This window comes from Sarcophilus harrisii, chromosome 1 (assembly GCF_902635505.1).
Source record: "Sarcophilus harrisii chromosome 1, mSarHar1.11, whole genome shotgun sequence".
Classification (NCBI taxonomy): domain Eukaryota; kingdom Metazoa; phylum Chordata; class Mammalia; order Dasyuromorphia; family Dasyuridae; genus Sarcophilus; species Sarcophilus harrisii.
In genome coordinates, this window is record NC_045426.1 from 126,511,992 (window position 1) to 126,536,833 (window position 24,842).

General features: G+C 32.4%; 1 protein-coding gene across 5 annotated transcripts in view; it reads left to right on the plus strand.

Moving 5' to 3' along the window:
- The window catches only part of SPEF2 (sperm flagellar 2), a 264,940-nt gene that overhangs the window by 12,610 nt on the left and 227,488 nt on the right, over positions 1 to 24,842 (plus strand). For all 5 annotated transcript variants that reach the window (XR_004233554.1, XM_031964143.1, XM_031964155.1 and 2 more), the window contains exon 2: positions 259 to 361. Coding sequence is in view for 4 of the 5 variants with exons in the window: in XM_031964143.1 (XP_031820003.1) it covers positions 259 to 361 (103 nt within the window). In the remaining variant the exon portion in view is untranslated. The remainder of the gene's footprint in view (positions 1 to 258; positions 362 to 24,842) is intronic.

The window sequence follows — 24,842 nt, forward strand, 5'->3', positions numbered from 1 at the left end:
GGGAGTTGGGAGTAGGCTTGCTCCCAGATGAATTTGCCCTCCAGTCAGGGCAGAAAGGAGGAGACTGCTATTAAAGCTCAGTTGTCTTTTTGTTTGGTTTTTTTTTTTTCCTTTTGGTTCCTGGAAGATGGGTTATTATTTCTCAAAACTCTATTTTTATAACTCAAGGAATTAAATATTTTTTGTTTTGTGTAATTTTAAGAGTTTCTTATGTGTTACATTCACTATTTTAAAATATTTACATCTTTTAAAATTCAGGTCCAAAGGCACTTGAAAAAGATTTTTCTAATGGCTTCTTACTTGGAGAACTTCTGCACAAATATGAACTTCAGGATGACTTTTCTCAATTTTTAGAAGGCAGGTAAGGATGCTTTTATGCACTGACTATTCTTATTGTTGGAACTTCATGAGACTATTGAGCCAGAATGAAAAAAAGACAAACAAATGTGCCTTAGAGGCTACCCACAATTCCACTGGGCTACTGAAAAGTTTTAGGAAATAGCCTCATGGCTATTCCCATGTTTTTCAACTTGGAGTTTGAGAAATTAGCTTGAGTATCTTGTAAATGTCAATGGCATAGACAGCATTAGAGTAGATTGTGTAATTAAAATTCCTCCAGTACTTTTTTACTTGAGGTTTACAACAATACTTCTCAAAAGTGTGGTCTAGAGAATACACAGGAAGTCTCTGAAACCTTTTGAAAGGGTTTACACATTCAAAATTGTATTTTTTTTATTTCACATAATCAAAAACTCTTTGGACAGATCCTCAATAATTTAATAGTATAAATAGTATAAAATGTGATAAAAAGCAAAAAAATTTAAAGTATAAAGTTTTGTGAACAAAAGTTTGAGAACTACTGATTTAAAGAACCAGTTACAGATTGTATGGTCCCCTCCTCTCCTTTAAGGAGAAGAAAAGAACAAGAGGCATCTGGGCAGAAATGATCACATCATAAAAGTAGAAGGATACAGATGAATAATGATAGGAAGCTCCACAGGTATGGAGTTCTTTGATGCTCATGGAAGCAACCTTCTGGGGCCTCGCCCCACCAATTCTTAGAATGCTACTACCTGTTTGATGCCCAGGTATCTCCTGCTCTTTATCTTTTCTCTGAAGGGGGTTGAACAGTCAAGCTCAAGTAGATAAGTACTGGTAAACCTGTAGGTTCATGTAGTTTGGGAGTGAGTTGAGAGTGAGACTGATTTTAGTGATTACACAAGGGAGAGTAGGTGAGCCAGTGCAGATCCTGGCTGGATTATTTGTGAACTGATATGAAAAAAGCTATATACCGGGAGAACAGTCTCTGGTTGCTCATTCTGTACACACATTTCAACATATATCAGCTGAATTAACTATGATTAGAGTCTATAAGAACATACTCTGTAGCATATACCACATTTGACTCATGAATATGAGCTCTTCCTAGTTTGTTTTCAAGAAATCATTAGATGGGACCTTGGAGTGATCAAAGACATCTCCAGTTATGATTGGTGCTGCTTTAGTAATTAAAACATTTGTATTGTCATAGATTTGAAGAGACTTCCCCCCACTAATGTATATCACATCTCTCTTATGTGTTCTTTGAGATTGGCTCTGGCCAAAAATTCATTAACCCATTATTTGTTAGCCAACTACTGAAGAGTTTCTCTATTCTTTAAAGAATACATAGCCTGGCACTAGTTCCAATATTGAAAGCAACAGAGCAGATTGGAATAGGTGCTGAATTGCAATCACAGAACATAGATTTGAATCCTGATTCTGCAATTTAATATCTTTACAAACATGTATAGCCATTTTTCTAGTCTTCCATTTCTAGAAAATGAAAAGATTGTGCCAGATATCTTCTAAGAAACCTTCCAGCTCTAAATGTCTAATCCTGTGATTCATTCTAACTTGCATTTCCATTGCATTCCAACATGTGGATGCATCCTTCCAAAGCCTGGGGTCTCCTCCAAACTCTTAACAGAAGATGAGGCTTGTTGTTGTTGCTGTTTGTTGTTTTTCAGTTAGTCGTGTCTAACTCTCCATGACCCCACATTTTCTTGGCAAAAATACTGGAGAGGTTTGCCATTTCCCTTTTCAGCTCATTTTACAGACGAGAAAACTGAGGCAGATGGAGTTAAGTGACTTGTCCAGGATCACATAGCTATTAAGTGTCTGGGGCTACATTTCCTCCAGACTTAGTGCTCTCTGTGCATGATGAGGCAGTAGTGAAGGCCTTTAGCAGAGAATAAAATAACTCTAGAACAGTTAAATTCTTTTGTGTTTTAAAATGTCTTAACCTCCAAAGTTAACCTTGAATAGCATTCTTTTCAAAATCTAAGCAACAAAGAGAAAAAGTTGTCTCTTATTTTAGGAGGTATTTCCAAGCCATAGTCATCTCTTTTGTATTATAATCGCTCTCAAATTCCATTATTTCCTCTTTTTGGTCGCCTTCCTTCACATCTCTTATGTGTCCTCAGCCTCAGAACTTGTATTTTGTTGGGGATTAGCTATTTACAACACCAAGCTGAACAGACATATTTTGTGCTTGGTTGAAGGCATTATTTTTGGTTTTAAATGTTTAATGCATAACCAAAAGAGATTATTCTAATCAAATAAGTCAGAATGATAGTTAGAGTGAGTCTCTAATTATTGAGTCTAATTCCACCCTTCAAGCCGAAAGGAGCCTGCTAAAAAAGAGGATAGCTATGTGGCTTTATTGACGTAGAAGGAGCACTGGAAAAATTGTTCTTCTGTACCCACTTCCTTCATTATCAATCAATCAAACAATAAAAATTTATTAAGTATCTACTTTGAGGCAACTGCTGCGGTTAGTGTGGGGTTACAAGGACAAAAATGAAAGACACTTCTTTGAAGGAACTTATTGTAGTCACTTGCTGGAGATAACATGAACACATATTGATTTTTAGAGAGAATAAATTTTAGAACAAATTAAATTGAGGAGGAAGGGCTCTAGTGATTACAAAGATTATATGAATCATATTCCTACCTAACTTGGAGAAGCAGTAGGCTAGAGAGAATTTTTGCTGTGATATACATATATATATATACATATATATATATATTTGAATCTTGAGCTAATTTCTAAATTTCTAGGATACACTATTTTAGTAATTCCCTTCCATACATTACCAGTGTTCCTCTCCCACTCCTGCCTTTCTCTTTAACCATAAGATACCATGGGAGGGATGATGCAAAATAAGATTAACCCCAACAGTTGAAACATTTTGAGCTACTGGGTCAATTCTTATTTCCTTTTTTCTCTTGCATAAGATCAGGCATGGTCTTTGAAGACCATTACTATTCTGATATATTGTCATATTCTTGTGTCTGGTGATGATGACTTTGTTGTTAGAATGATCCTTTTGGGGACAATCATTTCTAAACTGAAGGAAATTATTCACACCCCTGCTTCCCACATGTCCTCATGTTCTACAGAAAATCTGGTTGTGGTGGCACATACCTATGATTTCGGCTACTAAGAGGACTAAGGTTGGTGCATGTTTTGCCCCTGGAAATTCTGAGTAGCAGTGGACTAAGCTGATTAGATGGTCTGCCCTAATTCCAGTATCAATAATATGGCGATAATTGGGAACACCAGGCTGCCTAAGAAGGAGTGAACTGGCCCAGGTCTGAAACAGAAAAGGTCAAAGCTCTGGTGCTGATCAGTATTGCAATCAGGTCCATGAATATCACTGATTTCGTAGGCAATGCACTCCTTAAAAGAAAAGAAAAATAAAGAAAAGAGCATAGGATAGTAGAGAGAAAAAGAATAGAATTTAGATTTTCCAGAGCTTTGAGAACTGGCTCAAGTTCAGGACGGATTGTCTACCTATAATCACAATGGGTTTATTTGCAATTAAATCTTAGCCAAATGATATTATGTGACATTCTAGGGTCACCAAATTATATCAGGGTTCTTTCTGAAAGGGATAGATTTGATTTCCCACTAAGGTAAACATAATTTTATCCTTCTGGATCAGTACTGGGAAATCAGATATTTGAACAGCAGAATAATCAGCCATATTCAATCTTTGGCCCTACCCGTCCTCTCTTAGACCATACCTTTTTGGCTGTCACATAAATCAGCAAATACATTCTGAAAAAAATATATTTTCTTTTCTCTTAACCTTGAAAATATCACTTTTAAACCAATTCCCAATTCTGTGGTCCATCATCTTTTGAAATTATGCTTAAAGTTTGAAAAAAAAACTAAAAATATTTTTAAATAAGAAGCATTAATTTTCTCTCCTTCCCACTTTTTTGCCAAAAGAAAAGTAAAGTCTATGCTGATTATATTCAGAATTATGTTTCATTCTGTGTGTCATTTTTATCACTACTAAGAAGATGGACAACTATTTTCATTATCATTACTTTGGAATCATGGCTGATCATTGTATGGATCCAAGATCTCAAATATTTCAAAATTACTCCTTTTCATGATGTTGTTTTTATTGTATAAATTGTTCTGATTCTGCTTACTTCATTGTGTATCAGGTCATAGAAGTCTTTTCAGGTTTCTCCAAAGCACTTTTGGCCCTTTTCACATTTCTTGGGAAACAATAATGTTCCATTACATTCATGTAACATAATTTATTCAGCAATACTTCTTGGTTTCCAATTCTTAACTACTACAAAAAAAGCTAATATAAGTATTTTTGAGAATATGGGTCTATTTCCTATTACTTCCATTTCTTTGATCAAGTAAGGGTATTATAAGTTACCATCTTTTAGGAACAGGGTTCCAAATTGTTTTCTAAAATGGCTATACTGATTCGTATCTTTACCCAAAGTTCTTGAATGTACTTGTTCTCCCATATTCCTTCCAACATTTGCCATTTTGGGGGGTTAATTCTGTGAACTAAGGACACGGTGAACTTCAGGACTACTTTAATTTTCATTTCTATGATTATTGCTGTCTTGGATTCTTTTTCTTATAACTGTTGATATCTTGGATTTCTTCCTTGAAAACTACCCGTTTATATCCATTAACTATAATTGAGGAATCATGTTTATTTATCTTTACATTTCACATTTTTTAATATGCATAGTTGAAATCTAAGGGGTAGTAATAGGAACTGAATCTGTGCTTTCACTGATACAGGGAATTTCTTATACCAATGAAACATAGCACCTTCTCTAAAAATTATAGTCTTAGAGAAAAATTTAAAATACTGAAAGATTAAATGACTTTCTAAGAGTACCAAAACTACTATGTGTCAGAAGTGAGAGTTGAACATGGGTCTTCTTGGATTTGAGGAAAATTCTTTTTATGTTATATTGCTTCTCAAATTGGAGTAAAAAGTGTGTGTTTTAATTCAGCTTTAAAAAGGGTTCTAAATTAGTTAAAAATATAAAATTGTTATAATCCAATTTTGAACTTTCCTTATAATATGGAGGTAACTGAGTTCTCAAAAGTTATTTAAACAGACGACAACCTCCATAGATTTTGCCAGGCTAGAAACAGACTTTGGGAAAGGGCTCAGACATGAAATATGTATTTCTATTGTTCAAGAACCAAATAGCCCAGTGTGGGGTAGCTCATCACCAGAAGAATGATCCTAATTTTTCAGTAATGGGAACGTGAATGAATTGTGATCTTTGTTGTCACTGGAAGAAGTTTCTCTTTTGATGAAATCAGTGTTCTTTCCAAATATCAAAATAAAGCACTAGTTTGAAGGCATTTGCCTTGGTAATTGTCCATGCTGGGGATAATATCCCTCATTCTGAAAGAAGAGTTTGTCTATCAGTGTGGTTAGCTCTCTTGTTTAGGGTGAAAAGTGAGCAGAGTGTGTACAAAAATGAACATGGATTTCCCTGGGAGGGTAAAATCTCCTCCCTGTACAAGAGAGTTATTCCCACAACACGTTGGGCATCAAGGGAGGAGAATGAAAGTCCCATGACAAATAAGAAGAGAGGGTAGAGAGGGAGAATACTTTTCCCAGAATACTTATCTTGGTTCTTAAGAAGTCATCATTTACATCATATGCTCTGCCTCTAGAGCAAAGAAGCCCTTAAGGTTTAACTTACATACAAACAACTGTAGCACAGAGCCCATAATGATGATTATGTTGCATTTATTGAAGCTAGTTTATGGGCTCACCATTTCCAATTTGTGAATAGATTATATTCTCAAATTTTGGAAATTGTTTGGAACTCAGAAAGCATTTCCCATTAAAAACTATTTTAAATGATAATTACATTACAAGGATAAACTACAAAAATAACCCAATTGACAACTAAACTGAAATGTGAATGCTGTTTACCCTTTGTTTTGAGCTATTAAAACTAGGAGCCATTTTGGGGCAGAAAGACTTTTTTTTTTCTTTTCTATTTCTGATAGAAGTGCCACTACAAGGTCAAAGTTAAAGTCAGTTTATGTTTGGCATATTCTGTTCTTTTTTTTTTCAACCCTCTAGCAATTCCCAGTGACTTTACTTTCAGGTGCCCACTCTGCCCATTAATACTTCAAGTCTTCACAATACCATCCTACCTCAGCCTGCCCTATGCCGTAAATAATTTTGCTCTTCAAAGTTTCCAGTTTCTTTTCTCCTCAATCAAAATATCCTGTTAACTTCAGCTAGGCAACCCCATTTAAACTAATTCATATGTCTTAACCCTTCCATAAGCATAGAATTTATAAAAGAAATTGATTTGTGCCATTTTAAGTAATATCATCAAAAGTAAACGGAAAAAAATCAGGTGGCAGGGGGAAATAATTTTTATTTGTTCTTTTCACTATTCCTGTTTAGACTTTTCCATCTTGGAATCATGGAAACCTGGTTTCCTCTAGAACCCAGCTTCTTAAACTGTGGGTCTCAACCCCATATGGGGTCTCACAACTGAATGTAAGATTTGCAAAAGCATAATTTCCAATAAATAAATGTTTGATGTGTATATCTATTTTATATTTCTATATACCCAGCCTTATGTAAAAATTTCTCTGGTGGAAAGGAGTCATGAGTGGAAAAAATTTAAGAAGTCTTGTTCTATACTGGGTCTGTATCCCCAAAAGAGATCATAAAACAAGTAAAAGGAGGCACATGTACAAAAATGTTTGTAGTACCTCTTTTTTGGTGGCAAGGAATTGGAAATTGAGTGGATGCTTCTCATTTGGGGAATGGTTGAATAAGTTATGATATATGAATGTAACAGAATATTATTATTTAAAAGAAATGATGGATAGGCTGATTTTAGAAATGCTCATTCATAGGTCCACAAACAGTATATTAATGTGCCTGTGATCTTATTGGATTAAAATTACTAATTTTCCCTCCAATTTTTCATTTTCCTTTTTTCTCATTTTTGATGATTTGATGAGAGTGAGGTAAAACCTCAGAATTGCTTTAATTTATATTTCTCTAGCTATTGGTAACTGGGAGATTTTTTTGTTTGCTTCATTCCTGTAATTTTCTTTGTGGCTTTGCATAGCCTGGTTTTCTTCTATTAAAAACTGATTCACATTTTTAGATCATTTATCCGTTATAGAAGCATTCTTAATCTCACAAATTTGAATCACTTCTCTAAATATCTTGGGAATAAGACTTTTGTAACTTAAATTGTTTTGCAAAGATTTTCTTCCAAATGATTCCCTTTCAATCTTAGCTTTATTTGATTTGGGAGGCAAAAAGTTTTTTTTTAATTTTAGATAACAAATTCTATTATTTTAATATTAAAGTCTGTGAACTTTTCTATTCCTTGTTTAATGAGCTTACCTTAGATTTTATAGGTGTTTTCCCCATGTTTTTCATATGAGATATAAGTATTGGTATAAATCTATTTTTTCCATACTGCTAATTTCATCACAATATTTTTGCAAAAATAAGATATTCCCTCTTTTGATAGGGTCTTTGCATTTATCAGGCAGAAGGCTAATTGATTTGATACTTATTTGTTATTAAATAATTGTGCTTGATTATATATATACACACACATATGTGTATTATACGTACAACTATAGTTCTATATTTGTTACATACTCTATACCTAATCTCTTCCAGTGATCAACTTATTTTTAAATTACTACTAAATATTGTTTTGAGCATTTCTGTTTTGTAATAAAATTAAGAGATTTGGTACTAGGAGTTACCCTTAATTCTCATTTTTTCTTCATTATCTTGCACATGACCATATTCCTCTTTATGAATTTTCTTGTTATGATTTTTCTAGTTCTCTAAAGTAATAATTCAGTAGATTTACTGATATGGCATATATGAGTACATTAAGTAGAATTGTCTAATTATATTAACTCATCTTACTCATAAACAATATTTTCCCAATTATTTATGTTGAAATTTCTGTAAAATTGATTTGAAGTTCTATTCCTATGGCTTTTGGTGAGTAGTCTTATATTTTTTGTACACATTTTGTAATCATTTTTAATATAATTTTTAAATTTTCCCTCACTACGTTTTAGAATTTTGATTTCCATTTTGAAATTTTGGAATTCCATTTAATGGAATGTTGATGATTATTGCATTTATTGTGTATATGCCTCAATTTTGCTAGTTATGTTCCTTTAATTGTAGTCAACTCTCTTAAGGTTCACTCTTTAATTATACAATTTTATTATCTTCAAAAAGTGATGATTTTGCTTCTTCTTTATCTTTGGTTATTCTCACAATTTTTTTTGCCTTATTCTAGTTGGCATTTATACTACTATATCAGATAGAAGCTAGAATTTCTTAACATTTTCAGGATTATGGACCCTTTATCAGTCTGGCAAAACCCTTCTCAGAATAATATTCTTCTTATTATTATTATTATAGCTTTTTATTTACAAAATATATGAATGGGTAATTTTTCAACATTTAACCTTGCAAAAAAACCTTTTATTCTTTTCCCCTCCTTTCCCCCACCTCCTCCCCTAGATGGCAGATAGACCAATACTTGTTAAATATATTAAAGTATATGTTAAATTCAATAGATGTATACATGTTTATACAGTTATCATGTTGCATAAGGGAAATCAGATCTAGAAAGAAAGAAAAAAACCTGAGAAGGAAAACAAAAGTGCAAGCAAACAATAACAGAAAGAGTAGAAATGCTATGTTGTGATCCACACTCATTTACTATAGTTCTTTCTCTGAGTATAGATAGCTCTCTTCATTACTGTTCTATTGAAACTGATTGGATCCTCTCATTGTGGAAGAGAGCCACATCCATCAGAATTGATCATCATATAAGTATTGTTGAAGTGTATAATGATCTCCTGGTTCTGCTTATTTTGCTTAGCATCAGTTCATGTAAGCCTCTCCAGGCCATCCTGAAATCATCCTACTGGTCAATTCTTACAGAACCATAGTATTCCATAACATTCATATACCACAATTTATTCAGCCATTTTCCATTTGATGGACATTCATTCAATTACTAGTTTCTAGCCACTACAAAAAGGGCTGCCACAAACATTTTTGCACATGTGGGATCCTTTCCCTTCTTTAAGATTTCTTTAGGATATAAGCCCAGTAGTAACATTGCTGGATCCAAGAGTATGCACAGTTTGATAACTTTTTGAGCATAGTTCCAAATTTTTTCCCTAGAGTAATTCGATTCGTTCACAATTCCACCAACAATATATCAGTATCCCAGTTTTCTCACATCCCTTCCAATATTCATCATTATATTTTCCTGTCATCTTAGCCAGTCTGACAGGTGTGTAGTAGTATCTCAGAGTTGCCACAATTTACATTTCTCTGATCAATAATGATTTGGAGCACCTTTTCATATGACTAGAAATAGTTTCAATTTTTTCACCTGAAAATTATCTGTTCATATCCTTTGACCATTTATCAATTGGAGAATAGCTTGATTTCAGAATAGTATTCTTAAGTAATTGAAGGTAGTGGTAAATTTTAGTTACAGGTTGATGAAAAAAAAAGGTGTTTTCCCATTCAAGTTCAAGAAGGTAAAACTATTGGTGATCCCTTTTAGAAGTCTGTGGATCACAGATTAAGAACCCTTGATCTAAATAGAAGACTTTATATTTCAATAGGGAAAAAAAATCACACAGAAAAGCTTCCTCTTTCCTAAGTCAGTATTTTGTATCACTTCAATATTATTCCTTATTCACTCCTCCTCGGCTCCAGTTTTGAAGAAAGAGTTTACTGTTGTTAAATCACTTTCACTATTTGTGCCCTTCATCCCATCTTCTTAGATGCCCTCCAAAAACTTGTCCTTTTTTTCTTCTGATTTTAAATCTCATCTTATTTATTAGCTACTTCTTAAAAGTTTACAGACATTCTCTGATTTTAAAATTCTTCACTTGATCCTACTATCATCTCCTGAATCTTCCCTTTCAAAACCAAATTCTAAAAAAATGATTTGCATATTCTCTTTATTTCCAACTTATTTCACAATGTCTATTGCAATCTAGTTTTCAAAGTCATGACTCAGATTTTCCAAAGTTACCAATTATCTTCGTTTTTAAAAAATAAAATATTTATTTTATTCATGACTTTTCTTATCATGTGAATTTCTGGATAGCTTTCTCTTCCATTCCTGTCTAGTGAGTCATTCCTCATAATATATATAGAAAAAGAATGAGGAGAAAAGATTAATTTAATAGATCTATTCAATGCATTGGTCTTGCTTGATAGCATCTGGCCTATCTCTGAAACAAAGGGAGTGAGGTGCACATTTTCTCAAATCTTTTTTTGGCATTAAACTTGGTCTTTGAGCATTGAGTTCAGTTGTGAATTTCATATGAAATTCAGCTTCTGAATTTCCTTCCTTCCTTCTTTCCTTTTTTCCTTTCTTCCTTCCTTCCTCTTGACCTTCACTTATTGAAAAGTCAAGCAATATGATAATTGAAAATCATGAAAAACATATTTCCATATAAGCCACAAAAGAAAGAAAAAGAAAGAAATTGAAAAAGTTATTCTTCAATTTGCATTCAGAGTTCACCACTCCTCACTCTGGAAGTGGATAGCATTTTTTTATCATGAATCCCTTGAAATTATCATGAATCTTTGTATTAATTAGAAGAGCTGTCTTTCATAAGCAATTATTTTTTATTTTTTTATTAAACCTTTTCTAAATATATGCATGGATAATTTTTCAACATTAACCCTTGCAAAACCTTGTGTTCCACTTTTCCTCCTCTTAATCCAATCTATGTTAAACTTGGTAAAACTATATGTTAAATCCAATATATTCATATATTTATACAATTAATTTGCTGCACAAGAAAATCAAGTCAAAAAGAAAAAAATGAGAAAATAAAATGCAAGCACACAACAACAAAAAGAGTGAAAATACTATGTTGTTCTCCACACTCAATTCCCAAAGTACTTTCTCTGGGTATAGAAGGTTCTCTTCATCACAAGATCATTGGAATTGGCCTAGATCACCTTATTATTTAGAAGAGCCATGTCCATCAGAATTGATCATCTTATAATCTTGTTGTTGCCATATATAATGATGCCCTGATTCTGCTCATTTCACTTAGTGTCAGTTCATGTAAGTCTCTTCAGGTCTCTCAGAATTCAATCTGTTGATCGTTTCTTACAGAATATTAATAACATTCATATACCTTAACTTATTCAGCCATTCTCCAATTGATGGACATTCACTTAGTTTCCAGTTTCTTGCCACTACAAAATTGTCTTGCCACAGAAATTTCTTGCACATGTGGATCCCTTTCCCTCCTTTAAGATCTCATTGAGATATAAACCCAGTAGCAACACTGTTGGATGAAAGGGTATGTGCATTTTGGTAGCCCATTGGGCATAGTTTCAAATTGCTTTTCAGAAACAGTTTACATTTCCACCTAAAATGAATCAGTGTCCCAGTTTTCCCACATCCCCTCTAACATTTGTTATTATCTTTTCCTGTCATCTTAGCCAATCTGAGAAGCATGTAGTGGTATCTCAGAGTTGTCTTAATTTGCATTTCTTTGATCAATAGTGATTTAGATCATATGACTAGAATTGTTTTTAATTTCTTTATCTGAAAATTGTTCATATCATTTGAGCAATTATCAATGGGAGAATGCCTTGAATTATTATAAATTTGACTCAGTTCTCCAAAGACTTTAGAAATGAAGCCTTTTAAATGTAAACATGGTTTCCCAGTTTATTGCTTCCCTTCTCATCTTTCTAATCTTGTCTGTATTATTTTTGTTTGTACAAAAACTTTTTAACTTAATATAATCAAAATTATTATTTTTGTTCACTAAGGATTTTTAGTTCTTCTTTGGCCACAAATTCCTTCTTTCTCTATAGATCTGAGGGGTAAACTATCCTTACTTGTTCTTCTAATTTGCTTATAATATCACTCTTCAAGTCTAAATCATGAACCCATTTCACTCTTATCTTGGTATAGGGTGTTAGGTATGAGTCACTGCCTAGTTTCTGCCATACTACTTTCTAATTTTCCCAGCAGTTTTTGTCAAATACTGAGTTTTTATCCTGAAAGTTGGGGTTTTTGAGTTTGTCAAAGCCTAGATTACTATAGTCATTAATTATTTTGTCCTGTGAACATAACCTATTCCACTGATCAACTACTCTATTTCTTAGCCAATACCAAATGGTTTTGATGACTTTTGCTTTGTAATATACTTTTAGATCTAGTATAGCTAGGCCACCTTCATTTGTATTATTTTTCATTAATTTCCTTGAAATTCTTGATCTTTTCTTCTTCCAGATGAACTTTGTTACCATTTTTTCTAGATCTATAAAATAATTTCTTGGGAGTTTGATTGTTTTGGCACTGAATAAGGAGATTAATTTAGGTAGTATTGTCATTTTAATTCTATTAGATTGACCTATCCATACGCACTTAATATTTTTCCAAGTGATTATATCTGATTTTATTTGTGAGGCAACTGCTTTATAGTTGTGTTCATATAGTTCCTGACTTTTCCTTGGCAGGTAGACTCCCAAATAGTTTATATTATCAACAGTTATTTTAAATAAATTTTTTCTTTATATCTCTTGTTGTTGGACATTGGTGGTAATCTATAAAAATGCTGATGATTTATGTGGGCTTATTTTGTATCCTTTAATTTTGCTAAAGTTGGAAATTGTTTCTAGTAGTTTTTTAGCTGATTTTCTAGGGTTCTCTAAGTTTTCTAATGGTATGATATATCATTATATCTGCAAAGAATGATATTTGGTTTTTTAATTACCTACCCTGATTCTTTTAATCTCTTTTTCTTCTTTTATTGCCAAAGCTAAAATTTGTAATACAATATGGATAGTAATGGTGATAATGGGCAACTTTGTTTCAGCCCTGATCTTATTAGGAATGTTTTTAATTTATTCCCATTATATATTATACTTGCTGATGCTTTTAAATAGGTGCTAGTGATCATTTTAAGGAAAAAGTCCACTTATTGCTATACTTTCTAGTGTTTTAATAGGAATAGTTGTTGGATTTTACCAAATGCTTGTTCTGCATCTATTGAAATAATCATATGATTTTTGTTAGTTTGATTATTGATATAGTCAATTATGTTAATAGTTTTCCTAATATTGAATCAGTCTTGCATTCCTGGTATAAGTTCTACTTGATCATAGTATTATTATCCTAGAGATAACGTTCTGTAATTTCTTGTTATATCTTATTTAAGATTTTAGGCTATTATTTTTAAAAATAATGCTGCTACTGTGTACACTAATCTCCTCCTGCTCACTTCACTCTGCATCAATATACATAGGACTTTCTAGGTTTTTATAAAACTACTTCCCTCAACATTTCTTATATCATAAGAGTGTTTCATCACAGTCATTTTCTACAGCTTATTCAGTTGTTCCTCAGTTGAAGGGCAACTTACTCAATTGTATCAAATACTTTTGTACATATGAGTCCCTTTCCTTTGGGACCTAGTAGTACTACAGTTGGGTCAAAGTATATGTATAGCTTTATAGTCATTTCTGGCATAGTTCTAAATTGTTCTCCAGAATATTTGGATCAGTTTACAGCTCCACTAATAGTGTGTTATTGTCCCAATTTTTCCACATCCCCTCCAGCATGTGTCAAATTACATTTCTGTCATATTAATTAACAGATAGATATGAAGTGGCACCTCAGAGTTGTTTTAAAATACAGTTCTCTAATCAATAATGATTTACAACATTTTTCATAGGAATCTGGATAGCTTTGATTTCTTCCTCTAAAAACTACCTGTTCATATCCTTTGACCATTTAGTAATTGGAGAATGGCTGTTATTTTTTATAAATTTGATTCAATTCTCTGTACATAAGAGAAATAAAGCCTTCATCAGAAAAACTTGCTGTAAAAATTTCTTTCCATTTTCTTACTATTCCTTTTAATTTAGTCTAATGTTTTATGCAAAAATTTTAATTTCATATTATAAAAATTATCTATTTTACTTCCCATAGTCCTCTCCATTTCTTATTTGATCATAAACTTGATCATAAACATTTGCCATAGAAATGACAAGTAAAATTTTCCATTCTCACTTAATATGTTCATGATAGCATCTTTTATTTCTAAATCATACACCCATTTTAACTTTATCTTGTAAACAATATGAAATAGCTAGCTTCTGCCAGGCTGTTTTCTGTTTTCCTGGCAATTTTCGAGAAGAAATGAGTCCTTGCTGCTCTGCTCCCCCCCCAAAAAAAAAAGCTTGGATTTGGCAAGGTTTATAAAGCAACTAGATTACTATGACCATTTACTACTGTATGTGGTATACCTAATCTATGCTACTGATCTACCATTCTATTTTTTAGCCTATGCCAGATTGTTTTGATGGTTACTTTATTGTAATATTTTGAAATCTGGCACTGGTAGGCTGAATTCCTTTATCTAGCTCTGTGAAACACTTCTTTGATAATTTAATTGTTGTGGCACTGATTAGTAAATTAATTTAGGTTGAATCATTTTTTTCGTTATAATGGCTGACCTACCCATAAGTAATGAATATTTCTTCATTTATTTGGGTCTGTTTTTATTTGTGTGAAAAAAAAAAAGTTTTGTGATTTTGTTCATATAGTTCCTGGATTTATCTTTCATATAGACTCCCAAGTATTTTATATTGCTTGCAGTATTTTAGTTGGACCTCTTCCTGATATTACTTGGCAATATATAGAAAAACTGTTGATTTTGTTGTGTTGATTTTATATCCAGCAACTTCCCTAAAGTTATTAATTGCTTCAGCTAATTTTTTAGTAGATTCTCTAAGGTTCTTGAAATATATCATTATGTTATATGAGTCTACCTGGCATCTAGGGGAGGGCGTAGGAAGAGGGAGGGGAAAAGTTGGAAAAGAAGGTTTTCCAAGGGCCAAAACTGAAAAATGACCCACGCATATATACTATAAATAAAAAGCTATAATAAAAATAATATATATCATTATGTTGTCTGCAAAAGATAATTTCCTTCCCTCACTGCCTACTTTTATTTCTTCAATTTCTTTTTCTTGTCTTATTGCTAGACCTAAAATTTTATCACAATGTTGAATAATAGTGTAGATAAGGGACGCTTTTACTTTACCTCTGGTCTTGTTGGGTTAAGCTTCTACTTTATCCCCATTATAGATGATGCTTTTTCTTGGTTTTGGATAAATTCTATTATTTCAAGAAAAAGTTATTCATATTCTTGTTACTGTTTGTAATAAAAAATGGGTGTTTTATTTTGTCAAAAGCCTTTTCTATATTTACTGATATATTCATATGATTTTTATTGTTTTTATAATTGATATGGTCAATTAGTTTTCCTAAAATAAACCAAGTGTAACGTTCTTAGTATAATAGTTATATATTGCTATATTCTCATTACTATTCTTTATTCATTTTTGCATCAATATTCATTAGAGAGGTCTTCTGTTTTTACTCTCATATTTGGATAATAGAAGAGATAGGACAAGACTATTTCTTTACAATTTTTTTCAAATATTTTATATATGATCAGAATTCATCTTTCTTTAAATGTGTGGTAGAATTTACTTGTAGATCCATCTGGTTCTGGTATTTTTTTTCCTTAACGAGCTCATTTAAAATCTCTTCCTGCTAAGATAAGATTATTTAAGGATTTTATTTTTTCTTATGTTAATTTGGATAGTTTATATTTTTTATATTCATTATTCCATTTCACTTAGGTTTTCTGTTTTAATAGCATATAATTGGGCAAAATAATGCCACATAATTACTTTGATTTTATCTTTGTTGGTGGTACACTCATTTATATTTGATGTAGTAATTTGGTTTTCTTGAGTTTTTAAAATCAAATTAACGAAAGATTTCTATTTTATTGATTTTTTTTCTCATAAAACTACTTTCTGGTTTTATTAGTTCAATTTTTAAAAAATCTCCACTTTGATTTTCAAGATTTCTATTTTTTATTGAATTGGGAATTTTTAACATATCCTTTTCCTAACTTTTTTTTTACTGCATGCCCAAGTCATTGATTTTTTATTTTTTTTTAATGATATTTATAAATATCCACTTTCCCCTAAGTATGCTTTGGTTGAATCCCATGAATTCTGCTATGTTGTCTCATGTTTATTATTCTCTTTAATGAAATTGTATGATTTATTTTTGAACTTAGTCATTGGGATTCAATTAATTTTTGCTTAACTTTATGTTTCCAAGGCACTCTATTGAATGTAATTATTATATTATGGTCCAAAATAGTTCTGTTTTTCTGCATTTGTTTGTGGGGTTTTTATGTCCTAATACATGATCAGTTTTTGTGAGAAACTATATACAACTAAAAAATGTACTTCTATTCTCACTTAATTTTCTCCAGAGGTCTATTGTATCTAAAATTTCTGAAATTTTTGTCTCCTAAACTTATTTATTTTATGATTATAGTTACCTAAAGGGAAAAGTTAAAATCTTCTACTGCTTAGTTTTACTATTTCTTTCTGTAACTTTTCCTGGGATGTTCTTACCCTTTGATCCAGCAATGTTTCTACTGGATCTGTATCCCAAAGAGATCAAAAAAAGAGAAAAGGACCCACATGTGCAAAAAATGTAGTATCCCTTTCTATAGTAGCAAGGAATTAGAAACTGAGTGGATGCCCATCAGTTGGAGAATGGTTGAATATATTATTGTATATGAATGTTATGGAACATTACTGTTCTATAAGAAATGATCAGCAAGATGATTTCAGAGAGACCTGGACAGACTTACATGAAGTGAGTAGAACCAGGAGAAGATTGTACACTGCAAAAACAAAATTATAAGATAATCAACTCTGATGGACATAACTCTTTTCAACAATGAGGTGATTGATTCAGGACAATTCCAATATTGTTGTGATAGGAGAGCCGTTTGCACACAGAGAGAGGACTATGGGGACTGAGTGTGAATCATAACATAGTATTTTCACTTTTTTTTTTGCTTGCTTGCTTTTTTCTCATTTTATTTTTCTTTTTGATCTGATTTTACTTTTGCAGCATGATAAATGTGGAAATATGTATAGATGAATTGCTTATGTTTAACTCATATTGGATTACTTGCTGCTAGGAGAGACGGTTGGAGGAAGGGAGGCAGAAAAATTTGGAACACAAGGTTTTTCAGGGGTGAATCTTGAAAACTATCTTTGCATATATTTTTAAAAAGCTATTGGTAAAAAAAGAATTTAGATGCTCTGCTATTTAGTGTATATAAGTTTAATCTTTCTAGTAATTGTGGTATCTTTTAACAAAATGTTTTACTGATCATCTTTTTATATAGGTTTGTTTTTGCTTTTGCTTTCTCTGAGATCATGATTGCTATTCCTGCTTCTCTCAGATTTTTTAGCCTTAACTGAAGCTTAACATATTTTGCTCCGACTCCTTATTTTTTAATTCTATATATTCTTTTTTTTTTGTTTTGAACACATTTCTTGTAGACATCTTGTAAACAATATTATATTATGCTTTCTAATACATTCTGCTTTATATTTCCATTTTATGGGTGAGATTATCCCATTCACAGTCAATTTTGATTATTTGGTAGTTCCCTTCATCCTATTTTCTTCTGTTTATTCTCCTGTTTATCTCTCTTTTTATAAACTTCCTCCTCAAAAGTCTGTTTTCCTTCTAATCAGTGCCTTCTTTAACCTTTCCTCATCATCACATCCTTTTTTCAATCATTTTCTCTCCTTACTTCCTGTTAGATAAGTGATTTCTTAAACTCTGTCTCTCTGTCCTATGTGTGTGGGCAGTAGGGGAGCATTTTTGTCTCTTTGAACTAATTTGTGAGAGTTCAATTCAAATATTACTCATTACCCATTTTTCCCCTTTTTTGTATAAAGCATTTGTGTAAAAGCTCTTCCTTGTGTGCCTCTTTATATGAGACAATTTTCCCCTTCTCCCGATGCATCCTTTTTCTCAGACATTGGATTTATTCAGAGAGACTATTCCAAAACAATCATTCAGATCCATTCCTTCTGTCTTTGTAGGCTCCTTCTAGCAACCACAAAAATAATAATACAGTTCTGAATAGTTATAATTATCTTTTCATATAGAATTGTTAACAGATTAACTTTTTCTCTCTTATGATTTCTCTTTCCTATTTATTTTTTTATACTTCTCTTGAATCTTGTATTTGAATGTCAAAATTTCTAGTCACCTCTGGTCTTTTAATCAGAAATGTTTGAAAATTCTCTTTTTAAGTGACCATTTTCCTTTGAAGGATTATACTCAGCTTTGCTTGGTAAAGAATTCCCGGTTTTAATCCTAGCTCCTTTGACTTTCAGAATATCATATTACAAGCACACTACTCCTTTAACATGGAGCTGCTAAATCTCAGTAGTCCTGAATGTGATTGCACAATATTTAAATGTTCTCATTCTGAAAATTTGCAATATTTTCTCCTTGACCTGGTAGCTCTGGAATTTACCTATATAATATCCTGGGACATTTCATTTGGGATTTTCTTTCAGGTAGTAATTGGGGGATTCTTTTAATTTTTACTTTACCCTCAGGAACTAAGATTTTGGGGCAATTTCTTTTATAATTTCTTGAAATATGAAGACAAGGCTCTTTTTTTTTCCTTTTAATTACTAATTTCAGGTAATCCAGTGAGTCCCTAATTATTTCTCTTTGGTCTTATTTTCTTGGTAAGTTGTTTCTTCTAATGAAATGCTGTACTTTTCTTCTATTCTCTCCATTCTTTTAGCTTTGTCTTATTGTATCTTGATTCTCTTCCATGTATCCAATTCTAATTTTTTAAAGAATTTTTTTTCAATGAGCTTTTGTATTTTTATCCACTTTCATTTAGTCATTTATACTCTTTTAAAGAGTTATTTTCTTTAGTGAAGTTTTGGGCTTTTTTATTACTGTAAAGCCAATTCTCTTTTTAAAAATTTTTTTTCAGTATTTTGTGCCTATTTTGTGGTGGTTCTTGTTCAGTCATTTAAGCTGTGTCTGTCTTTTCATGACTCATTCGGGGTTTTGTTGGCTAGGCTTGTCATTTTCTTCTCCAACTCACTTTACAGGTGAAGAACAGAAGCAAATATAGTTAAGTAAATTGTTCAAGATTATATAGCTAGTAATTGTCTGAGGACAGATTTAAACTTAGAAATATGAATCTTCCTAATTTAAGGACTGGCACTGTATCTGCTATGCCTTCTAACTGTCCAAGGAAGCTGCTTCATTTACCAACTTAACTCTCTTTTATAATTTTTCTTGCATCTCTTACTTTTTCACCACATTTTTCCTCTACCACTTTTATCTCTTTCTTTAGGTCTTATTGACTTCTTTTTTGTGCCTGTGTCAAATTTACATTTTTTTTTCCTTTGAGGCTTTTCTTGTAGCTATTTTCACTTTGCTGTCTTCTGAGTTTGTGTCTTGATCTTCTGTGTCACTATAGTAATGTTTTTAATAAGGTTCTTTTGTTGTTTTGTTCATTTTATAGCCTATTTCTTGACATCGTATTTTGTGTTAAAATTTAGCTCTACTCACCTGAATGGGATAGAGGAGCACTGTTTATAAGCTTCAGAATGTTGGTGGCTGCTATTTGCTGGGAGATCTATAAGTTTTTGATGCTTCCAGTGTGATAAAATCTGAAGTGCACTGATGTCCTGATATATACTCTGACCTTTACCCAAAAAGTGCCTTTGCTCTCCTGCAATTAAATGTACTAACCTTTTTCAGGGTACTAGCACTGTGACAGCATCTATGTTTCCTTCTACAACCACATCTCTATTGCTTATAACTGTCACCAGATCCTCTATTCTCCTTCATCCACAAACTCTAGCACTCCTTTCAGACCTTAAAGGGCAACCAGGTCCCTTGCTCCCTTGTGACCCATCATGTGGGCTGTTCCTCCACTAGGAGAGAAATGTTACTGGAAACTGAATATGAGCATATGAATTGCCAATCAGTGCCAGTTGTAGGAGAAGAAGAAGAGGAAAGAAAAGAAGAGGAAGAAGGAAGAAGAAAAGAGGAAAGAAAAAAGGAAGAAGAAGAAAAGTCTTAATAATTTTTTGTCAACTATGCTGCTTCAGAATTTGATTTGACACATTTTATGTTGTTCGGAAGGGAATTTGGGGAGAATTTGGTTGATTTGCTGTATCTACTCCACAATTTTGGCTCTTTGGTTCCCAGTTTCACCCCTGAACTATAGTTTATTTTCATCAACAGCTTGTTGAACATTTATGTATGTGTATGTGTATATATATATATATATGTATGTATCCCATGGCCATCTCAAAATTAAGAGAACTCATTACCTTTCTTGTATTCTTTCTTGTATTCCAAATCTTTCCCCTCATTTATTTTAAATCTCAAGAGTATTATCATCCTCTGTCATAAACTTAGAAGTCAACCTAGACTCTTCCATTTCCCTTATTATTTCCTATCTTATTGGATGAGAAACCTTAACATTATTCTCTTTTCCACTGACATGATCACTAGTCTTATGCAGACCATCATCATCTCTTGTCTGGCAGTAACTTCTTACCTGGCTTTTCTGCCTCTCAATTTATCCTTCATATAATCACAACATTTGAGAGATGGAAGAAACTTTTACAATCCAATATACACAATCAATAACCATCCAACCCCTGTTGAAGACTTATAAAGGGGGTAGACATTCAATAGCATATTAATATCTTTCTTAGACCATGATGGTCAGAATTAAACATTACATAGAAAAAAGTGAGATAAAGTCAAAATACAAAGGTAGTCTCACATATTATTTGAGGAAACCAACTTCTTTACCTTCTTTCTGTTGTCTGATTCTACCCCAGTGTAAAGAATGTAAATGAATTTGTATTGTTTGCTGTAGTCTATAAACTTGTAAAGATACTTATATTGGTAAACTGAGGTTCTTTTCTCTAAACATTAGAATTTCTATGAAAGTGTCCCTTCTTTATTTAGAGATTAGGAAACAATACTGCAAGGTCAAATTCAACCTTGTATTTTAAAATGTAAAAACTATTCTTATGTCAGAGGTCATAGGAAAATAGCTGGTGAGCCAGATTTGGTCCTTGGTTGTAATTTTCAGACCTGTGTTCTATAGAATATGATTTAGAACTTATATTTAGAATTCCAAGGGAAAACTCCATAGTAAACACTTCTATAAAAGCTTTGATTTCTCACTTGTGAGAAAAACTGAAGGCTTTTATCCCAGCACTGGACAGGCAGTTTAAAGAGGCAGAACAACTGAGAAGATTCACAGCCATATCAAGTGCCTAATTTCTTACAAGTGATTATTGTTGCTTTCTCTCTTTCACTTTTCCCCCCTAAAATCTGTACATTCATTTTCTTTTTCTAGTAATAATATTACACATTCACATCCATCTGGCCTCAGTTTGGCTCAAAAGCGACCTAACATTATAAATAAGATCATCTATATCTTATTATTTTCTTGAATAAATAAGAAAACATTCTCTCTTCTTTACCACCCCAAGCAAATATTTGGTCGAGGAAAAAAAAACACCCAAAAGTTAACTCTGGAAATGGTAGTAATGGATAGAACATTGGCCACTATAAAAAAAAAATTGTGAGTTACCAAAAAGCGAAATATTTCTCTAACAGATGTAAAACATAAATAAAAAGTAAAGAAGTCTCATTTGGAGCCAGTATGTAATCTGTGCCCAGATTAGTAAACCCACAGAATAAGGCATAGGAAAATAGATTCATGAAATTTCTGAGATTAAGAAATATGAAAAGTAACTACACTCAATAAACTAGTGTTTAATAAACGTGAGCATGTAAATTTATTTTATTATTATTTAATAATTATAACTTTTTATTGGCAGTATATATGCATTATCCCTTGCACTCACTTCTGTTCTGATTTTTCCCTTCCCTCCCTCCACCCCCTCCCCAAATGGCAAGTAGTCTTATCATGTTAAATATGTCACAGTATATCCTAGACACAATATATGTGTGCAGAATCAAACAGTTCTCTTGTTGCACAGGAAGAATTGGATTCAGAAGGTAAAAATAACCCAGGAAGAAAAACAAAAATGCAAACAGTTCACACTCATTTCCCAGTGTTCCTTCTCTGGATGTAGCTGATTCTGTCCATCATTGATCAATTGGAACTGCATTAGATTTTCTCTTTGTTGAAGATATCCACTTCCATCAGGATACATCCTCATACATTATTATTGTTGAAGTGAATAATGATCTCCTAGGATTTTTTCTTAGGGAGTTGGTTAATAGCTTGTTCTATTTCTTTTTCTAACATGGTACTGTTTAGCCAATTTACTTCTTCCTCTGTTAATCTGGGTAAGCTATATATTTGAAGGTATTCTTCCATTTCACTTAAGTTATTGAATTTATTGGCATAAAGATGGGAAAAGTAACTCTTAATTATTGCTCTAATTTCCTCTTCATTAGTGGCGAGTTCTCCCTATTCATTTTTAAGACTAATGATTTGATTTTTCTCTTTCCTTTTTTTAATCAGATTTACTAAGGGTTTATCTATTTTGTTGGGTTTTTCATAGAACCAACTCTTAATTTTATTAATTAATTCAATAGTTTTTTACTTTCAATTTTATTGATCTCTCTTTTTATTTTTAGAATTTCAAGTTTAGTGTTTGACTGGGGGTTTTAATTTGTTCCCTTTCTAGCATTTTTAATTGCAAGCCCAATTCATTGATCTTCTCTTTCTCTATTTGATGCAAGTAGGCCTCTAGAGATATCAAACCTATCATAGCTAATTTTCTAGTATTCTATTTACCTTTTGACTTTTTATTTTGTGGTTTGATTTATCCAGTTCTGAAAGTGCAAGGTTGAGTATTATAGTTTTGCTGTCTATTTCTTCTTGCAGCTCTCTTAATTTCTCTTTTAAGAATTTTGGATTCTCTTTTAAGAATATGTACCACTTGGTACATATATGTTTAATATTGATATTGCTTCATTATCTATGCTACCCTTTAGCAAGATATATTGCCCTTCCTTATCTCTTTTAATTAGATTAATTTTTGCTTTTGCTTGATCTGAGATCAGGATGGCTACCCCTGCTTTTTTGACTTCACCGGAAGTATAGTAGATCCTGCTCCAACCTTTTACCTTTACTCGGTATGTATCTCCCTGCTTCAGGTGTGTTTCCTGTAAACCACATATTGTAGGATTCTGGCTTTTAATCCAGTCTGCTAACCGCTTCCTCTTTATGGGGGAGTTTATCCCATTCACATTTATGGTTAAAATTACCAATTCTGTATTACTTGCCATCTTGTTATCCCCTGTTTATACTTTTTTCCTTTCCTTCCCCTTTACTCACCTCCCCAGTATTGAACTTGTGAGCACCACTTGCTTCTCACAGCCCTCCCTTTTTAGTATCACTCCCCCCACCTCAGAATTTCTCCCCCTATCCTACCCCTTTTCATCACAATTTCTGTATTCCATTCCACTTAGCTTCCTTCTTCCCTTTTTACTTTTCTCCTCTCACTTTTCAATGAAGTGGGAGAAGTTTTACCATAAATTGAATATGTCTAATATTTTTCCCTTTAAGCCAATTCTGATGGCAATAAAATACACACTATGTTCATCCCCCTCCATTCTTTCTCTCAGATATAATAGGTTTCCTTTGCCTCTTCGTGAGATGTGGTACCCTCACTTTACCCTTTTCCCAATATAATTTCCTTTCCACCTCTAGTTTCTAGAACAAAGTATCCATGTGTTCTTTATATATCTTTATAGCAGAAATATAGTTCCCAAGATTTCTTTTTACCTTTTTAGGTTTCTCTTGAGTTCTATATTTATGGATCAAACTTTTTGTTTAGTTCCAGTATTTTCATCAAAAATAGATGAAATTCACTTGTTTTGTTGAATGTCCATCTTCTTCCCTGAAAAAAAAAAATGCTCAATTTGGCTGGATAAGTTATTCTTGCTGTATACCAAGTTCTTTAGCCTTTCATAATATCATATTCCAGGACCTTCGATCTTTTAAAGTGGACACTGCTAGCTCCTGAGTAATCCTTATTGTGGCTCCTCTATATTTGAATTTTTTTTAATAGCTTGCAATATTTTTTTCCTTTGTCTGATAGTTCTGGTATTTGGCCACTATATTTCTTGGACTTTTGCTTTTAGGGTCCCTTTCAGTAGGTGATTGATGAATTCTTTCAATGTCTAGTTTACCCTCTGTTTCTATAACATCTGGGCAGTTCTCTTTCATAATTTCCTGGAAAATAGTGTCCAGGCTCTTTTTTTTTCATCATATTTTTCAGGATGTCCAATAATTTTCAGATTATGTCTCCTAGATCTATTTTCTAGGTCTGATGTTTTCCCAAGAAGGTATTTGACATTTTTTCCATTGTTTCATTTTTTTGTTTTGTTTTGTTTGACTGATTCTTGGTGTCTCCTCGAGTCATTCATTTCCATTTATTCAATTCCTATAATGAGTTATTTTCTTCACTCACTTTTTAATATCTTTTTCTAATTGCCAAATTGAGTTTTTAAGTCAATTTTATTTTTTAAAG